At 39.7% G+C, this 20,155-nt stretch overlaps 1 protein-coding gene across 2 annotated transcripts in view; it reads right to left on the bottom strand.

Annotated features, from left to right (window-relative positions):
- chd7 (chromodomain helicase DNA binding protein 7) overlaps window positions 1-20,155 on the bottom strand; it is an 84,976-nt gene that overhangs the window by 49,076 nt on the left and 15,745 nt on the right. For both annotated transcript variants that reach the window (XM_002936112.5, XM_004915184.4), the window contains exon 2: window positions 18,009-19,822. In XM_002936112.5, coding sequence (XP_002936158.2) covers window positions 18,009-19,652 — 1,644 coding nt within the window. In that variant the 5' untranslated portion in view covers window positions 19,653-19,822. The remainder of the gene's footprint in view (window positions 1-18,008; window positions 19,823-20,155) is intronic.

Genomic DNA, 20,155 nt, shown 5'->3' with positions numbered 1-20,155 from the left:
TGTTGTACTGCACTGGTAAAAGCTGTGGGTTTGCCTCAGAAACTCTACTATAGTTTATATAAATAAGCTGCTGTGTAGCCACAGGGGCAGGCATTTAAGATGGAAAAAAAGGAGAAAAGGCTCAGGATACATAGCAACTGGTTTAGCAGACTCATCAATCAGGAGGCGCGTGAAAGAGGCTATTGACTTTGGTATGTTACGGGGGCTCATTGTCACTTTTGGTGCGAAAAGGTGTACTAGTGGTGTTGTGTTTAGTTCTGAAGTGTTCATTTAGTTTCAATATAAAGTTGTTCTCTGGAATTTACGGATATCAATCATGAGGTCTAGGGTGTTACACTTGGTGGTAGGTACAAACGTGAGACCCCCTAGCCAAAATACCTCTCAGTGGTGGATAGATTGTATAATGTATTTATTTATTTATTGGAAACCTTGGATGTTACATAGTACCATTCAAGGACAACATGTGGAGGACAGCAGGTTACTCACTTTTTTTAAAAGCACACTGTACTCTTAATGGACAGTAACAGCAAAAAATGAAAGTGTATAAAAGTAATTACTATATAATGTAATACTGCCCTGTACTGGTACAACTGGTGTGTTTTCCTTAGAAAGACTACTATAGTTTATATAATAAAGCTTCTGTGTAGCCACGGGGGCAGCCATTTACAGGAGAAAAGGCACAGGTTACTTTGCAGATAACAGAAAAGCTTTGTAGAATATAATGGGGTTTTATCTGTTATCTGCTATGTGCCTGTGCCTTTTCTCCTTTTTCCCAGCTTCAATGGCTGCCCCCGTGTTGACATAGCAGCTCATTTATATAAACTATAGTAGCGTTTCTGTTGCAAACTTACCAGTTTTACCAGTGCAGGGCAACTGTATATTATATTTTAATTACTTTAAAACACTTTCATTTTATGGTGTTACTGTTCCTTTAAGGACTATGGCTTTCAACATTGCCTAGATCTTTACATAATCACTTCAGGTGTTTTTTTTTTTTTTTTTTTTGACACTTCAACGTATGCTTTGCAATATGGTCTGCTGTGTAACCCGATTCAATGATTTAGTGTGTTTTGGGAACATTCTTCTAATTCTGTAGATTTCTTGTGAAAAATGAAGCACAGCCATACCCAGTTTAAATTCCCTATTATGCAGTAGATTGGTCAGCATGCTTATCACCCACTTTTAGTGGAATTCACCAATTGCTCAAAGAATCAGTAAAAAAAAAAAAAAAAAAAAAAAAAAGTGCTTCGGGAAATTATTTTCAAGTGCTGACAACTATGTCCCATGGGACTACACAGCAAAAGTGTAGCAAGAAGCAGGTGTATGGGAAGCAACACTCGCAATCCTTCATAACTATATATCCAAGGTAAACTGTACCGGTCTATGAAAGTGCAACTGGGAATACTGTAACTAAACATATGTTTTCAGACTTATGAAAATGTATAAAACTTCACATAAATAGTTAATTCAGTTAAATTTTTTTCCCTATTTGTACATGAAGCCAAAATTCAAACCTGAAATTTGTATAACTCGACTATTCTACTACTTCATTATGGCCATCTAATTAGTGTGGGCAGTGCAGAAATCTACACAAACGACCAAGAAGTACACTAGAAAGCCTACCTTTTTAAAGAGGAATGTTGCAGTATATAGGAAGAGATTATATGAAGCTTAGTTAAGCAATGTTTCAAGTCCTTTAGAGACCTCTGCATTGTTGTGCTGCAATAGAAGGCAGCAGCAAATGTATATCCATACGGTATGTCATTTAGGACTACATGGCTGAAATTTTTTTTTCTTCTTGACCCTAGTTTTACAGTTATGGTAGCCATCTTGGGTTTGCCTAAGTATGCGGAGACCCAATCAGATAAATCAAGTTACCAAAGGTCAAAGATACCAATATGGTTCAACTATGGATGCAAGATCAGGATTCAATATTGCTGGTTGTGCACGGCCATAATCTTTAAAGGGAATCTATACCCCCCGAACAATGTAGGTCTATAAAAATATATTGCATAAACCAGCTCATATGTAAATCCCTGCTTCATCTAAGTAAACCATTTTTATAACAATATTCTTTTTTAGTAGTACAGGTATGGGGCCTATTATCCAGAATGATCGGGACCTGGGGTTTTCCGGATAAGGGATCATTCCGTAATTTGGATTTCCATATCTTAATTCTGCTAAAAATCATTTAAATATTGAATAAACCCAATAGGATTGGTTTGCCTCCAATAAGGATTAATTATACCTTAGTTGGGATCAAGTACAAAGTACTCTAATACAGAGAAAAAGGTAATCATTTTAAAAAATTTGATTTGCTTATAATGGAGTCTATGGGAGATGGCCTTTCCGTAATACTGAACTTTCTGGATAACGGGTTTCCGGATAAGGGATCCCATACCTGTATGTGCTATTGGGTTATCCTAAATAGAAAATTGCCATTTTAAGAACTAAGGGCTGCCCCCTGGGATCATAGGATTCACAGTGCACACAAACAAGCCAAGGCACACATACAAGCTAGGCCCCATCAGCCAATGAATGGACAGAGTTCTGTCTTTTGCTTCCACACCACTTCCTGTTACAGGTAGAGCTGCATTATTTCCTGTCAGCTGATCTCTGAGGGAGCACACAGCCCATCACTAAATGGTGGACCAAGGGAAAGGATGTAAAACTGATATGCCAGTTTGGCAAGATTCTTTAATAGGTAACTTAAAATAGTATAAACTCAGTTGGCTAAGTATTCATTTTGGGGGTATAGTTTTCCTTTAAGACAGTTTCTGGTTTGGCTTGTTATTATAATGAGGTGTATTTGAGCAAAGTATATTAAGTTTTCAAATGTGATACGCGATACGTGACTAATCATTACGATGTTAATTGAAGGGGCTGCAGCATAGTACTTCCTAAAAAAGGTGATATTGTTTCATTAAAAAAGGGTAGACTGAATAGGTTTAAGGGTATACCTTAATGACATCAAGGGCAGTGGGAGGGTGAAAAGGTGGATCTATACAACTTGGTGGGCCTGTAACGCCTTTCAGAAAAAGCTGTTTCTGCAAACATATAACAAAGAACAGATGGTCTGCCCTAATCAGGGAGGGCTGGGAGGAAGGACAGGGCAAGAGGAGGGGAAAAAAAAGGAGCTCTTTAAAGAACTAAGGGATTTATGAAACCAACCGTATACTCCGGGAGTGGGTTTGTTTTGTCATGGGGACATGGAATGCAAAGCAGTTTATCAATCAACACTAACTGATACAACTAAACTCAAACAAATATACTTTTACCATCTAGGGTCAAAAAGGAGAATGTAATGCAACTTAGGCACTAAGCCACTCAGCACAGAGCAGTCGCTGCCACAGCATTCATCAACGACCAAGACACAGGCTGTTTATATGATTTTGAGAGAGTTATACTTGCCATGCTAGTCTATAGCAAAACCTTTTTTTTTTTTTTGCAAACTAAGAGTACAAGTTCATTTGGCAAAAATAATTTTTGCAAAATATCTCAAGTCCTATGATTTAGCTTGGTCTCAAACCAATGTTAATGGCAGAAGGGCCATACATTAGTACAATATACTGTATAGCAAATAGGCCAAACTGGGGCCAATCTTGGCTATGGATGCTATGGTTGACCTGATGTGAGGTTCCGAGGTGCGGTGACACTGTACTTTTCCATCTAAGTGCCTAGTACTACATATTGTTATGCCTTGTTCCTCCCAGATCTGTTATGTAAAGCTAGCACAAAAAGGAATTAATCCAATGACTGCTATAAAGGTGAACCAAGGGGAAGGGCAAAATGCATCAGTACATTCAATCCGGATTACTACTACACTGTAACCTTAGTTAACCCATTAGCACTGAAAATCATAACCTGCAACTGTTCAGACTGTCAATAGCTTTAAAATTGTCCAAAAAAAATATACAGCCTAGCTCTTGGCTAGCACCTGGTCAGGTTATAAAAGCAGTTAAAATAATTTGTGGAAAGCAAAAGACAGAAATAAATATGGGAATATGGTAATAGCACACAGATAATTGCTCAATAAAATGTTATTTAAATGGTCACAAAGGCCTTCCTCTCAGAAGTAGGGCTGACATTAGAAGCAGTTGCAGTACTTGGCAGCTGGACTGATAGGAGCATCACCACTTATGGCAGTTTGCCCATGTGCAGTAACCCACAGCAACCAATAAGATATTTAGCTGGTGAACAGGTGACTAGATCTGTAGCAAACATGGTACCTTTTATTGACTATTAAAACTTTCAAGTTTTTTAGCGGCTTCAAGATAATAAATCCTATACCTGTGCACAAGAGCCAGTGACAATGCTTTTTCTATAGCTTTCAGACTTATCAGAACCTTTGGCTGGTTTGTATTTAAATCTATGTTTAATGTACATACAGCACTGTAGAATATGGTGTTTCTTTATAAATGTGATGTAATAGTAGGTGTAAATTTGTGTAAGTAAGAAATCTAGACAACATGAAATGAAACCACTTACACTCACACACACATAAAGCAATGCCGGACTGCCTTGGGATAATGATGTGGAGTAAAACATTCCATTCTCCAAACATCCTGTGAGATATAAAGAGATGCAGTGGGGGGGGAGTGCTAGCAAAACCCAAACACTGGGATGTACACAAGACAGTCAAGCCTTTAAGTGCCCCCCTTTTCGGACACGGTTGGAACAAGGGGTAGGGACTATCAAAAATCATTAAATCTATAAAATCAGTACATTTGAATAAAAACACTGCAGGCAAATAGGAGGTCAAAAGGAAGTATAAGAGTTTGTTATTTATACTACACACAAGTTAGAAAAAAAAATGAATTTTACATTTTGTTTTAAACCTATAAGTATTGAACGAGACCTGTTATGGATAACTAGAACCAAAATAGCCTAGTGCCTTGGCTGGGTCTTGACACCAAGGAACCAATACTAACCATTGTAGTTGTGGAACCAAAACTAACCATCGGGTCTCACACAGAGTTCAGTATCTCTGGTCTAACTCACTTATTTCTGCATACTCACCAACTCTAAAGTACTTTGGATCAAACTTTAATCCAACTGGCACATATCCTAATTACATCCAATTAAATCCTATAAGCCTGGGTTAAGATGATCTAACAATCCAAGGCATACTTTGCTACATGAGATTGTTACCGAAGTTTGGCCCAATCGACCTGGACTGAAACTGGTCAAAGTAAAGACTAAAGCTGGGTATAATTTTTTTTTTTTTTTTTTTTTTTTTTTTTTTAAAGCTAGTTGTCTCTCTACTGCTTGACCCATAAGTGCATTTTTACATACACAATAAAATATGCAGAAAAGATGCATTTCTATTAATGATTCAACACATTGAAATAAATTACGTGAAAGCACATGCTACTCTTAGCAGAGAGGGAAAAAATATTTTTCTGCCCTCCTGTTTTCATGCCACTCTTATCAACAGCACATGAGAAATATGGATCCCCCCCAAGCTTGCAGTATTTTTATTTAAATTCTATTGTGCTCACAGGTATATAAAATAAGCACTGCGTGATCTTCAGACTGTACCCTGGCCAACAGCAGCTGAGAATTAAAGTAGCTTGACATGTTCTTGCCCACTATTCTATAGCCATCATTCTTCAGTCCTGGTGTACAGGGCTTCTTTTCCTTTTACAAAATTCTATATTTGCATGTAGCCAGATGCCCAATTTCATGTTTAGATTAAGCCTTTTCCTAATAGCTCTATTTATGACCATAAGATGGCACTCATTCACTAACTGCAACTGCAGTACATATATTAAAGTTGCTTATTTATTGGGTATGCTTTCCCTTTAAATATATTTCTGCTGAAACCGTACTGCTAATATTTCAGAAGCATTTCATCAGGACCGAAATTTTATAAACCTCCCTGAGAGAAAAATCTGGTAAATGACGTGACAGCAAACCGGATGCAAGTATGGGTAAAGCCTTCAGTTCCTTCTGTTCTCTGTAACAACGTAAATCACAATTTAGAAAGAATTAGGCTGGGTACAATACGTGGGCATAGAGTACACATTGCCAAGTGTTGGAAAACATGAAAGGCTTGCCAATGGAAATGTTCTTTTATATTGCATTATGTTTAACTACTGCTTGGCTGGAATATGCACCCCTCTGGGTGGCTGTAAAAGGAGGAATTAATAAAGTTGCAGAGATTTATGGTTAATATAGGATTCCTTTCCAATGCCTTTTGGAGGATATGCAGAAAGATTTGACTAGCTAAGGATGCTGGATGATGTAGTTAGCTGCTGATAAACTGAATACTACATACATATTTGCAGGGAATTCAGAGTAAAGCTGGCCATACACACCGATATTATTGTAAGAAATCTTGTTTGGTACGATATTCAGTGCGTGTATGGCGGCTCGAAGCGGCAACCAATATCTACTTGGGTGATAGCAACTTCCATCTGCAACTGAAATCTTAAAGAGATACTGACACCATAACATTGTTGTTGCATAAGCTTTATTGGTTTGCAATAAAAGTACTTCCTGATGCCCCATGTTCCTATGAGGGGGCTGCAATATTTGTACAGCAGCAGGCCGTTAGCATTAGAAGCTATTATGGACAGGTTGAGAAGGAAGTGTAAGATGGCAAAATAGTTTTTGGAACAATTACTTACAAAAGCAGCCCTATTGGTAAAAATTATCAGTAGGAGCACTTGGTAACTTTATATGGACATAAATATTTATATGTCAGTATCACTTTAAGGCAACCAAAAAAACTGATAATTTTCAAGAGTGAAATAGCAATAAAAGAATGAAGTATATACTATAAAGGGTTATCTTGTTATTGTGTGCCGTTTGTGCACACTAATTCCCCAAGTGGCCATTAACAGCTGGTACAGTTATTGCTGCATTTAAAAATCTGTAACAGGGAATAAATAGGCAAGATCACTTCAGCTGTGCTGCAACTCCTGCTAAACTAGATTTAATTTTTACAGACATTCAAGCTGGTCATGCAGACTGATGGCCTTGAAAAAAAAGCACAGTTGCAGCACACACAGATGGCAAAATGGCAATACTTCCAAGATGGACAAACACTGCACTCAAAAGGGTGGCATCTTTACAGGCAGCCCTACATCCCACCTCTGACCATATTTGCGTTATACTCTGTACACAAACCTGCATGCTTAACTACCAAAGTATGCTACAAGAGATATGGATGGGCATCTTAGGCAACTAACCCAGCTTATGGTTCCGGAATTGAAAGAAGAAAATTTAAATGCATTACTGTATTCTTTGTATATAAGGAAAACTAGTTATGTGTGAGTATATAGGATTTCTGCAGGTCAGAGTTACAAAATGGGGTTGCTGGAAGAGATTTTGGTAATGGCAGACACGCCACCTTGAGCCCATGAGAGTTACCTTCCAGCAAACCACCTCTGTTGGCAATGTCAGTGGCAGGGCCCTTCCTCTGCCACTTTAACTGTTGAAGCAAATGAAGTAGAAAAAAATAAATAAATAATAACCCACATGCTCTTTTTAGCAAAACACACACCCAAACCACTACACAACACATCCTCTTCCACATGTCATATTTCTGAAGTTTACGTTTCAGCTGGGGGCTGCAGACTGAATCGCCGTGAGTACAGTGCTGCTGACTCCATCTTGCTTTCCTACTCATCCCCCCCCTCACCAATAACCAACCACCAGCTGCTACTCCCAAGAAAAACAATCACTGGGACAAAGTGGATTTTCCCACTGGGTAAAATTGTTAATCTGTAATCACAACCATGGGAATCCAGTCCTGTGAGTTGGTTACCAAGTGCTTATTGGGAGAATTTCAATTATTTCCATCAAGCATAACTAAAAAGTAAATTTGTATCTCAGCCCCTATCTTGGCTAGCATTACACCACCAACAGGAATAGTGAATGTGAAAGTCAACTGTAGTATCCTGTTTCAGGGGCTGGTTATGTCAGAGGTTCGGCTTGTGTGAGATAGAAGCTATTCCTTCCGATCAAGCAACTTCCTTCCGCAGGCTGGTGTGGAAATGCTGCTAGAAGCTCAAATGAATTGGCACAGACAGGTCAAATGGCTAAAATCTCATCATTCCCACTGCCATCGCCGTTCTCATGCTACGCACTCTGCACACAAAGCAGTCAGAGACACAATCATTCTAGAAATAAAAGTATGCAATCTAAAGCAGGAAAAAGCAGCCTGCAGCTCCCCCAGATGTAGTTAAACTACCGATCCCATATTCCACTTATTTTCTTGGCTAAAAGCAGGGCCGTTTCTCTAATGAAGTAAGGTTCCATAAAGCGGCAAAAAGCAGCCCCCTGGTAACTTTAAGGGCAATGGTGATCATTAACAGGACTAAAACCACATAGACGGTACAAAATTTGCACCCAATCACTAACTCCATTATCTCCCCCCACAAGAGGGCCCTGGTGCAGATCGATCCACTGTCCCCCTAGCTCACACTACAGACTAAGGTAAACTACACAAGATAAAGCAGGGTTTATCCTCTTTACTCACTCATTAGGGCGCTGTACGGGTCAATTATTATGATAAATAATGGAGGGACTAGGCAGTACCATGCAACTGTAACAGACAAATTAAAATTTTTAGGTCAAGGAGCACCACTAAAGAATATTGCTTCTTACATACAGATGCCTAAAGGGGGAAAAAAAAAAAAAAAAACACAATGTCTGCTCCCAGTTAATGCATGGGAAGCTACTGTGATGGTAATTAAAGGATTACACTTTCAAAAGCTTCTTTTATAGAATAAGCTTTGGTAATTGCTAATTTTAGCTTACTCCCTTAACACCTTAAAAGAACTATGCAGATACAGGACCTATAGGTAGCATATCCATTCTATAAGGCTGCATTTTAGTTCCATAGCACCCCTGCACAGCAACTATGGGCAACTACATCTAAGACCCTGCCCTGAAAAATCAGATGAGCTTGGGCCACTGCACACTTGAGAAGGTCTGGATAATTCTTTAATTGCGTGGAGCTCTATTACAGAGATGTGACACCATTCTTTCTCAGCATCCTCAGTGGATGTCTTCTTAAAAAACTGCTCATGCTTCAAACTGGGACCAAGTTGTGCCCATACATGCCACTACAGCCTGCACACACAGTAATTATTTCCATTTATGGCCCTGTTCAACTGCCCACACCCCCTTGACCATCACACCATCACCCCTCATGGCTTTTTGTAATGGGATTAGAGGTACAATAGGATCCCTGTCGGAGGTCATAAGGAGCTTGTGGCAAGCCTGCAGTGAGACAGTGGCTGCGTAGGCAAAGCCAGATCTGCAAGTTAGGACAGTAATACTAAATCTGACTGCATATTTCACTGGGGATGGAAGCATTTGCTTTAAATATTCTTGTATCAGTCATTTATTGAATTGCTGCCAGATACCTATTATATCTTGTGTTTCACAACGCTTGTTACTGGCCTGATAATACTATGGTCAATATAAGCCTGACAATTCGCAAACTTGTTTTAAAGGTGCATGCAGTCTGCTAGATGATAATTACCAGGAGCTATATCCTTGAGGAAAATCACTTTCCCAAGGTCAGAGCACAACCCATTAATATTTTAGTGCCTCATCAACAAAAAGATCTTGGTGGTTCTCCTCTTTGCTATATATAGTCAGCCAGCTGCAGGGGGAAGGATAAAAATCAGCGTCTGATTTAATGGTGCCCTGATGGTGACTTGCAATCACTGCCTTTTAGCACCGGCAGGAGGATGGCCGACTTGCAGACTCCCAGCTGAATTACAACTCCCAGCATTCTCTGAAACCTAGAGGGCTGAACGAGTGGAACCCCCTGCTTTTCAGTCCATTCGTGGCAGAGTGTTTTCCCTTCCAAAAGTGGAGGGCGGGAGGGATGAAACACAAAGAAGCATGTACACACACACACACACACACACTTTCTGCTAACTTCAGCACATGCTAGATATAATTCTGCAGTGTTATATCTGTGTAGATTCAATTATTCTCTCTCCCACCAACTGTTCTTCAGCATGGGCACAATTATTGAGAAGCCTGCGATACCACTTGTTAACCCTTGCTAGAAAACCAACCCCTTCTCATAGCATGAGAAATGTAGTTATTTTATGCAACTCTACTAGTCACTGTGAGGTTAAGCCACTTCGGCGCCAACAATTTAGTAACTAAATTTACATTTAAAATTAAGTTATTTGATTAAGGAGCAGACATGATAAATGACCATTTCTTATTGCAGCTTTTTGAAAGCTCATCTAAAGAGGAAAAACGTTCCACCTACAGCTAAGACTAAATTTAAAATAAACTAAAATGAGAGACCTTTAATTAACTATACCTTTACTATACCTATTAACTATACCTATAAGTATAACTATAAGTTATACATAAAAAGAAAAGAAAGAAAAGGACCTAGTACTGACCTGAATGGTAGGAGGGGGCTTACTTAGGACATATGGATGTAACTTTTTGTCAGCATAAAACTGGCAGGCCTATATGGTAAGGTAGCACTAATTATCATTATAAATTAACATGTTCTTTATAAAAGCGCCAGTATATTCCACAGCCCTGTACAATAAATGGGTTTATAAATTAAACATACAGAATTACATATAAAACTTCAAATAGTGGATACAAAGAAGAAGAGGGATTGTTATAAATGGAACACTATCAAGTGAGGTGGTGTGGCGACAGCTAATGGTGCCCACACAGCCTGTTTAGATTATGATCAGAAACCTTTTTTATTGTCCTTTTTTCTATCCTTGATCCTTTCCAGATTGGCTCAAATTTAGCCAGCCTCTTTGGCCCTCTGACAATGCCAGTTCACTTCTGCTTATAACTAGTGAGTCAACTAATCAGGGCAGTTGCAATCTCACTCCTTTAAAACCATCCACATTTTCAATGCACATCATGCATGTCTAGTTAGCAATTAATTTAGGTGCATGCTGCATATATATCAGTTCAGTCTGCATTATGCATCTGTTAACTGTTAAATGTGGGGCCGATATTAAAGGGGTGAGGTGACAACCCTAACCACGGCCTATGGAAAGTATATATTTAACACACTCAAAACTTGGGCAGCAGTTACACACTTTATTTACATGTCCCCTGAATACTATTTGCACATTGTGTTGAACTCTACTGGGAGCTCTTCCAACCAACAACTGATGCAAAGCGGGTAGGTCCTTCCCAATGTAACTATCTGCAATGGAACCCAACAACCCAAGTAATTTCTGGATTCCACCCAATGACTACACGTGTCTTAATCAACTCTTCCCCAATAGGTCCTGAACAGCAGAAATAGATCAATTGCATGCTGAAGCAAATAACTCATACCTGTTTACTTAATCATCTCCCTCTATGATGCAATTGTTATTCATGTACTTTTTGGTCTATTAAGCAAGGGGGGTAGGGAGATTGCACAAAGGATGTTTATATTAAATTGCTTGTTCTAATATGTGATTGCAAACTAAAGCAAGGGAGTGGTTTCCTCTAAGTTTTCAAGTACAAAAAAAAAAAAAAAAATGTATAGAGAGGCAACAGCAGCAATCACTGCAAAGGTGCCACGTTTGCGGCCCTCCAGCACCGAGACCCTCCATGAATAGCTTTGTCAGCTCATATCAGGGGGTGAATTTATTACAGCTGAAGGGCTGCAAGTTGTTTAAAGTCAAGCAAGGATGTTTAAGCTGTTTCTCCATGTTAAGCTTTTTCCACCCTAAAATCTTTTCCCCTGCAGTGGTGCAAAATGTCTTTTGCCCATATGGTATATATGCACATTTTAAACTGCCTTTAAAGAGCTGTGGGTTTTTGTGTGGTCCAATGTAAGGCAACAGATATATTCGTTGGTATCAGGGTTCTTTAGAAGTTTGTACCTGCAGTAGCAGATTGAGATGCAAAGAAAAAAAATTGGTGTTGCACTTTTGGGTTTTTTAAAAAAAAAAAAGTACTCATAAGGTTTGAGATATATTATCTGGAAATGTGTTATCCAGACAGTTGTGAATTATGGAAAGGACACCTATACTAGGATAGAATTATATGGGACTATAACTACCAACATACTAAAACTACAAGTAAAAAGCATAGAAATTTGATTATAAGAGAAGATGAGAATATTCCCAACTGCAATTATACAATACAAAACCCTTTCAGATTAAATCCTTTAGTTGTACATGTCATAAGATATATTAACTATTTTGTAACTATTGGCAGACATGTACATGTCATAAGATATATTAACTATTTTGTAACTATTGGCAGACATGGCTTACGGTAGACATTTTTTCACGTGTGTGTGGTTACACTCGCATTCTGTGAGAGCAGTTTCTGGGTCACAGCTAAAGATAAGTCATCTTGGGACACGGAAAGCTACACACAAGGATATACACGTCTGTTGTGAAGAATACACTACATGAAAACACTGGTATCCAACTAGACAAAAGCAATAGCATGCCAAACCAAGATGGCCCAAGTGCAGCTGTTGGAGATTAAATAGTGTAAAAAGCAGACATGTGTTGAGGTCCTTCAAAAGAAGCACAATTCTTCTCACTTTCAACAGAGCAACATATATGTAAATGTCTTTATATTACATAGGCAGTATCCTAGCTTGGAGCAGGTTCGTTTCCCACTGAAGAGCTGAGACAGCAAATTGTCGCTCAATGTGGTACTTCTATAGTATATCTAACCTGTATGAATTGTCAGTTAGCATATATGCCTATGTACAGTCCTTCTTGCAGGCATTATGTGGATTTGCGCAAAAGGATACCGGATGTACTTTTATCTTGATGAGGCCATACTGTGGTACTTAGAAATTGCCGGGCGATTACTATTTCATAGCAGTTAACCACCAGAGTTTACAAAATATTAACAAAATACAATCAAGGATAGATACATATGTGATAAATATGTATACACATGCCACTACCACCTTCCAGCATGTGCTGTTAATCATCTGCACTCCACATTCTCTGATTGCAAAGGAAGTGGAATTTTTATTTGCCAAGAAAATGGACACTACACTGCATGACGTTAATTAGTTCTATATCCTTCCAACCCCTTCTGTCTCTTGCAGCTCGGGGAAAATTATGTGACCTTGCTCGTCTCTAAATCAGTGTTTTATTCTGTTTCATAATTACAATTTTCCCAAACAATCACTTACTCGGAAACCACTAAAGCAGCTCCGGCGCTTGGCCTTTCCCAAATTTAAGTCAAACTGTTTCTATTTTAAAAATAAATCCCCCAAAATTACAGAAAGGAGATAATTTAATTCTGTAAAAGTGTTATGAGCTTGCCATTATTTTCTCATTATCCTCATGGTTGTGCACAGAAAAAAAATTCTCCAAAGACACGCTCTGGTTATTCAGCCATACCAAATAATGCCAGAGACAAACTGCTCATTTTTATAAAGCAGGTGTTTTTATAGGGAATAAACTGGGGAATGTAGTTCTTCACCCCAGGAATATGTGGAGAGGAAGGAAAAGTTAATGGCTTGTCCCCTCTGATGGCCTCCAAGCTTTTCACTTTCTATTTTGAGAACATGCAGTTCTGTTTCTCTCCTCCTTTGTCAGGATTGGTGATATCATGGTGCCTTAGGAAATTAATCAGTGCCTGTAGTAAGCGAATTCCCAGAGCCCTCTGTGCTGAATTCTACAGAAGAAGTCAATCTCCTAAAGACATCAGACAATAGTCTTCAGCTGCAGTGGAATGCTGGGATTTGTAGTTTAATAGCTTGGGATTCACTGGTAGAAGGGTCCTCAAAGCTTTGCACAAAATAAAGCACTGGTTTTATTGTTTTAAACTTTATGTGCCATAAATCTTACCATATACAGTAGAACTGAGAAACCTGTAGGCTAGTGATGTGCGGGACAACAAAGACCCACAACTGACCCTAACTCACACCCCACCCTAACCTGCAAAATGTCGCCGTTGTAGGACCTGCACCCAACCTGCATCTTTCCACTCTTTATGCTACTTCTGCACTTGCCTTAGGTTCAAGGCAGGAAAACTTTCCAAAGTTGGAAAAGGAAGCAACGCATATGCCTTTCCACAGGTGATTAACTTTATTGTTGGTGCAAATGAATTTCAGGGAGATTTTTCACTCTGCTGAGATTAATTGCGGGCGACTAATTTCCCAGTGGCCCACCACCCTAAAGGATGGTATCAGTACTGATATTTTGGTAATTTCATACTATAGTTATCAAACTTACGTATGTATGTATGTATGTCACAGCTCTTTTGGGAGTCAAGGGAGGCAAAGACCCAAAGCTAAAAGGGCTTTTGAACAGCTCACATGCATTCAGTTCTTATTAGGTGCTTATTGAATAATGGAAAATATATATATATTTATATTAGAAAAAAAAATCCACTTCCCTTTGTGTTTGTGAAAGGGTGAATTCCCCATGCATTAACCTCCAGTGGCAGGTCAGCTGACTCCAGCACCCACCAAATGAGAATGCAGTTGTTGACGTGCATTGTTATGTTAATACAAAGAACTGGCTTTAACCGCCCTGGAGAACAGATAATGAATGGCACCAATTACTCTCACTCAGTCAACTGATAGTACCTGAGATGGAAGATTCATCCAGAGAAGGACTTGCAGCTCAAGGGCACAAAGCTACTTTTCCAGCCAATGTGCCTTGGTTTTAAAGGGAAAATAAGAAAGGGGTGGGGGTGTAGAGGAAAGTACTACATGTTTACCATGCTGCAGAAAGGATTCTTGAGATTACAGCTAACTTTAAGCACAATATTAGAGACTTGTTGATAGGATTGTGACTTGTCAGCAATTTAATTAAAAAAAAAAAAAGGGGGGGGGGAAGGGGAAAAAAATCAGCATGATGTCTATTCTAGTTTGTCAGAATGCAGCGAGGTGTCCTAAGCATGGGTCACTAGATTGCTGACGTTACTAGGCATAACAAAGAAGGTGCCTGCAAATAATTTACAGGATGGGAGGAAAGAGCGAGGTCACATATGGGTGGATTCCACAAAAATGTTCTACCTTTTTTCCACAGGACCGCAAATCTGTTAGTGATAAGCTTCTGCTCTACCCAAGTTTCAAATATCCCCAGCTGCCCATGGAAGGGGCTTCAATATTCCTTAATATAGTATGAAGAGTATATGAGCTGCTTAGTTAACAGAACATGCTATTATATATACTACAGGTATGGGATCCCTTATCTGGAAACCCATTATCCAGAAAGTTCTGAATTACGGAAAGGCCATCTCTCAGACTCCATTATAAGCAAATAATTCTAATTTTTAAAAATTATTTCCTTTTTCTCTAATAAAACAGAACCTTGTACTTGATCCAAACTAAAATATAATTAATCCTTATTGGATTGGAAAATGATTTTTAACAGACTTAAGTTATGGAGATCCAAATTACAGAAAGATCCCTTATCTGGAAAACCCCAGGTCCCGAGCATTCTGCATAACAGGTCCTATACCTGCATAGAAGTGGGGGCAGACATTTTTCTCATGTAGAAGGCGAATGGGACATAGACAATTAGGCCATTACGTATAAATAGGCTATTCTCTTGACTGGTAACGTAACTAGACTTAAGGGCACCTCCAGCAAAATTTATGTAGGGCCCCCAGAAAGACTACCTGGTTTATACATCAACTACATGTTGGGGCCCACAAACCCCAGCACAGATAACTCTGGATTTTAGAGTATACAGGTTTCTGAAATACCAAAGCAGCAAATCATCCATTCCAAAACCCGAGTTGAACAGGGGAAACTGGGAAAGTAAAGTTACTCCATGTTTGGTCCCTGCAAAATCGATAATTAGATTATCAGTGCACAAATAAAAAGCATTTGGGAGGGTGAGCCTCTGGAATAAAATCGCTGACATCCCAGTTATGCTCAATGCAATGTATGTAGCACATACAGACTCATGGCCCACAGGATGCTCCATGGTCAAATTATATATAGACATACTTTGGGTCAAACGTGGTGTTCAAGGCCTCACAAAATGTCAAATATTTCTTAACTAGAGTAGTTTAGCAACTGCAAGCAGTTAAAAGTTGAATAGTACCTGTTCTAAAGATGCAAGAGTTGTAATAATGATCAGAAAATGGCACCACACTCCTGTGTTTACATAGCAACAGGGTGGGTGAAATATGCCAAGAAACACTAACACTGTAACAACACACGCAAGCAACATGGAAGGAGTATGAGAGAAGCTGTCTCGTCACTTTCAAGAAACCACATAACTGTCCCTGGGATAGCCCTGGCCTTGGAAATACAAAACAGGCGCCTCGGCAGCAGCACAAAGTGTAAATACAAATTTATGTCCTCTAAATGTGAGCACATTTCCAGCTCTTTCACAACAAGTCATTCCATTGTTCTTCTGTGGAAGCCATAGAAATGGTTCCCACACCATTACAGAAGCCATCTTGTGTCTTTCTGCATACGCCCAACAGCAATTTCCTACCACCTGAGGGGACCGAACAGGGGAAAAACTGTTGGATGCGTGTGCTCCCAACTGACCCTATCCCACATCAGCCTCATCACTGAAAACACTGAGTACTCGCATGAACTGGCAATCTGTGTTTTAGGGGAAAAAAAATGTCTCTGGGCATTTTTAGCTCCCCTCCCAAAGGAAAATATAAAAAGTTAGCTTTCAGTAGAAGCCTTCTAAATATTCCTTTATAGGTCACAGCCAAACCACTTCTACACTCATTTACATTTTAGTTCCTGCTACTTCACTGGCTGGCACACTGTGGGCAAATTTAACCCCTCCAAACAACCACAGAAGTAAGATCAAATTAAATGTATCACTGTAAAGGATTTAAACCCCTTTTCTCTTCCAACAAGGTTAAAGTTTGCACAATAGTCAATTTAACTTTGCCCACACGTTCACTAGATGAACTTATGAACACATATGTAAAGGACAGCATACACGCATATACACCACTTTTCAACATGAGCATAACCAACTATCAATACAGATTCTGCCTTTTATTAAAAAAAAAAAAAAAAAAAAACATTTTATGGGTTTGTTTATACAATAACTACGTCCTGCTCCCTCTTCCTGTAATCAGCTCAGTTAGTTTAAATAGAGATAAGGAGCTCTGTGTAAATACATCCATCCTGAGTCCAATTTTTGTTGCTTACAGATAAGTATTATGCAGGAGGGTTACCTGTGCATCTAATAACCTCTTAAAAAGTATATCTTCCTTCATCCATAGCTGCTTGGAATAACCAGGAAATGGAAACAAAGTAATTTCAGTTGCTCAGTTTCCCCTGTTAAGTTCAAAATATGGGGATTTTTTTTCCTTAAAAAGGGATCTACGCATTCTTTTTTGCATAATGAAAACTAAACCCTAAAGCAAAGGTTTCAAAAAGTTATACTGCAAATATAATTGCAAGCAGCAATGGCTTTGCTACATTGTTACCAGCGTCTGAGCCAATTATGCAGAGAATAGAAACAATACTCAATAGCAGAACCAAATATTCACCTGTTGCTTGCCACACTTTCTTTCATAGGGTGCAACTGAGAAATGCCACCACCTATGGATAAACTAATGCCTGAAATGAGCTTATGTTTGAAAGCAACGTCTAATAAAGATGGTAGGACCCCTAAAGTCAGCAAGGAGAGGGTTTTTTTTTTTGTTTTTGTCTGTGTTCTGGGAAATATCATTGTGTACTGAATAATAAAAAGTATCAATTAAACAAGTGGCACTACAGCACTTTTTGCTATTTTTAAAGCACCATGCCATTAAAATATATAACACAAAGGTTCACATTGCCCTGCTCACTGGCACCAAAGGGAAGAAAGGCTAGAAACTGCAATTATTTTTGTTTCATCTGCATTAAAGCACACACATCAGCAGCAGCTGTTTTAAATCTAACAATATTACAAAGCTTCCTGTTGTGTATGCCTTGGTGTACACTAGGAAGAAGAAAAAAAATAAAAATCACAGTAACCTGCACCCGCAGGAAGTTCACAAGTCTGCCTTGTGTGAAAGCCGCAGCAAAATTTTAAGCAGCAAATCCTCTGCGTGTCCATTCTCCTTTCAGTACTCAGAGGTTTCAAATCACTTACCTGATGGACAGGCACTTTCTGAGGGGTGTTCTGAGGTGACTGATGAAGCGAAGTCCATGGTTGGTGATGAGAATGTGACGGAGGTGAAGACTGATGGTGCATAGCTGGATGAGGCTGACAGTTTGCCATTTGCTGTTGAAAAGATTGATGACCAGGATGCTGCTGACCAGACATCATCCTTTCTTGTATTGCCTGTGGATCTGCATGGCTAACTCCAGGACAGCCATTTGGTCTCATGTGCCCACCCATCTCCCTTGGTGCTGAAGACATACCCATGAAGGCTTGACTCTGCTGAATGTTTCTAGGGCCGATATTCCTTTGCCCCATACCCATGCTGCCAGGGGGCTGGTGAGTTGGAGGAGGATGGGGCATATTTGGGTAACTTCCAACATCCATAGGTATCCCAGCACTGCCAGGCCTAACTTGTGGTGGAGGGGTACCGGCTGGGTTACTCATTGCTTTCAGTGGTGACATGGGAGGTGGAGAAGCATAGGTTCCCTGAGGCTGTGAAGGATGCATAGTTTGTGGGTTCATTTGGTTAAGTGAGCCACTAGGATGAATAGGTTGCTGGTGCATCAGTCCTTGACTACTATTTGATGGAAACCCCACAGCATTTGGGTATCTAGGTACAGATGGAGTCATTGGAGTGTTGTTTGTAAGGCCTAAATTCTGATTCATCCCTGTATTATTAACTAATCCCTGATTAAGGTTACTATAAGGATATCGGGAATACTGCCCTGAGTTGTTTAACGTGGGTGAAGGTACAGTCTGGTTACGAGAATTAAAATTAAGGGACTGTGGCCTCACTGCACCCTGCTGAGAAGGATTAGGAGAAAATCGAGGACTGTGAGCAACAGATTCCCCATGCAGAGTAGTGGGAGGGTGATGATGAAACTGTTGTACTGTATGACGTAGAGAAGATCCCATGTTAGGATTTTGCTGGGGCACATGTGACAAGTGACCTGGTCCTGAAGCACCAAGGAAAGGATTTCCCTGATTAAGACCCTCTTGCCCTTGTGAAAACTGGTTCATCCTTTGTGACTGTAGTGGACCATGTTGTTGCATTGAAAAATCTCCTCGCACCATATAATTTCCCATCTGTTGAACATGCTGAGGGTGAGGAGGACCTTGGGGTCCGGAAGGTGCTGGTTGCTGCTGTTGTGACTGCTGCTGGTAAGGTGGTCGTATCTGGTCCGGCACCTGCACAGCCCTGGGTCCCCACATAGAGCCATTGTCCACAAAAGATGGCCCATGTCGGTCATTCTGCATACCAGGGTACACACCCATTTGGCCACCTCCATGGGGGACTTGAGGAACAGGTGTGTTGTGATACTGTGAATGTGGAGAGGCAATACCATTTCCAGGAGTGTTTGCCATCATTCTGTTAGGCTGGTCTATCATGTGCATTTTTTGTGGTTCGTATTGGTTATAGTGATCAAAATGTGTCAGCTTAGATTGGTTTTGATTGCTTGTACTGTGATGGAGCGGTGACTGAAGTGTGCCAAATCCCTGGTCCATAGGCATTTGCTGTGCCATGGAATTTACAGGATTTTCTGGGAAGCCACATTCACCTAGACCTTCTAATCCTTCACTAAAAAGGTTCCCATCCTCTCCAAACAAACTCATCATGCCAGGGTCTGCCATTTTTAATTCTTTGTGTGCCCCCCTCTGGAGTCACAAGTGCAAGATTGTGCTTCACCTCACTGAGGTGTTTGTCCTCAAAGCTTTTAATCCTTAGCTAATCTCTTTCATGTCATTCCATATTTTCTTAATTCTGTTGGACTATGCAGCGTTAGGCAGTCTGGTAGCTGTACCTGAAGGAGACATAACAGAGGAAACCATAAGCATAATCATATTGGAAGCCATATAAAAATCTAAGTAGGACAAATAATTACACCTGCATCTGAAAATTAAAACAAAAAGAAAATACAGAAGCATGTGAAGGCACAAGGTTAAAGAACTACAGTGAACACTGTTTAGCATCCAATCTGGTTGGGGGGGGGGGGGGTGTTTAAAGAAAACTCAGTTCAACACTAAGAGTATTTGGTTGCATTGGGTGGCAGAGAACAAAAGAACACAATATACAGCAACAGAATCAGCTGCCACAGCAGGCAGACAGATGTATGGATACAGCCAAGCATCCCATC

This window comes from Xenopus tropicalis, chromosome 6, assembly GCF_000004195.4.
Source record: "Xenopus tropicalis strain Nigerian chromosome 6, UCB_Xtro_10.0, whole genome shotgun sequence".
NCBI classification, from domain to species: Eukaryota; Metazoa; Chordata; class Amphibia; order Anura; family Pipidae; genus Xenopus; species Xenopus tropicalis.
The sequence above is the reverse complement of the archived record's forward strand: the minus strand, read 5'-3'. Positions and strand labels throughout refer to the sequence as shown.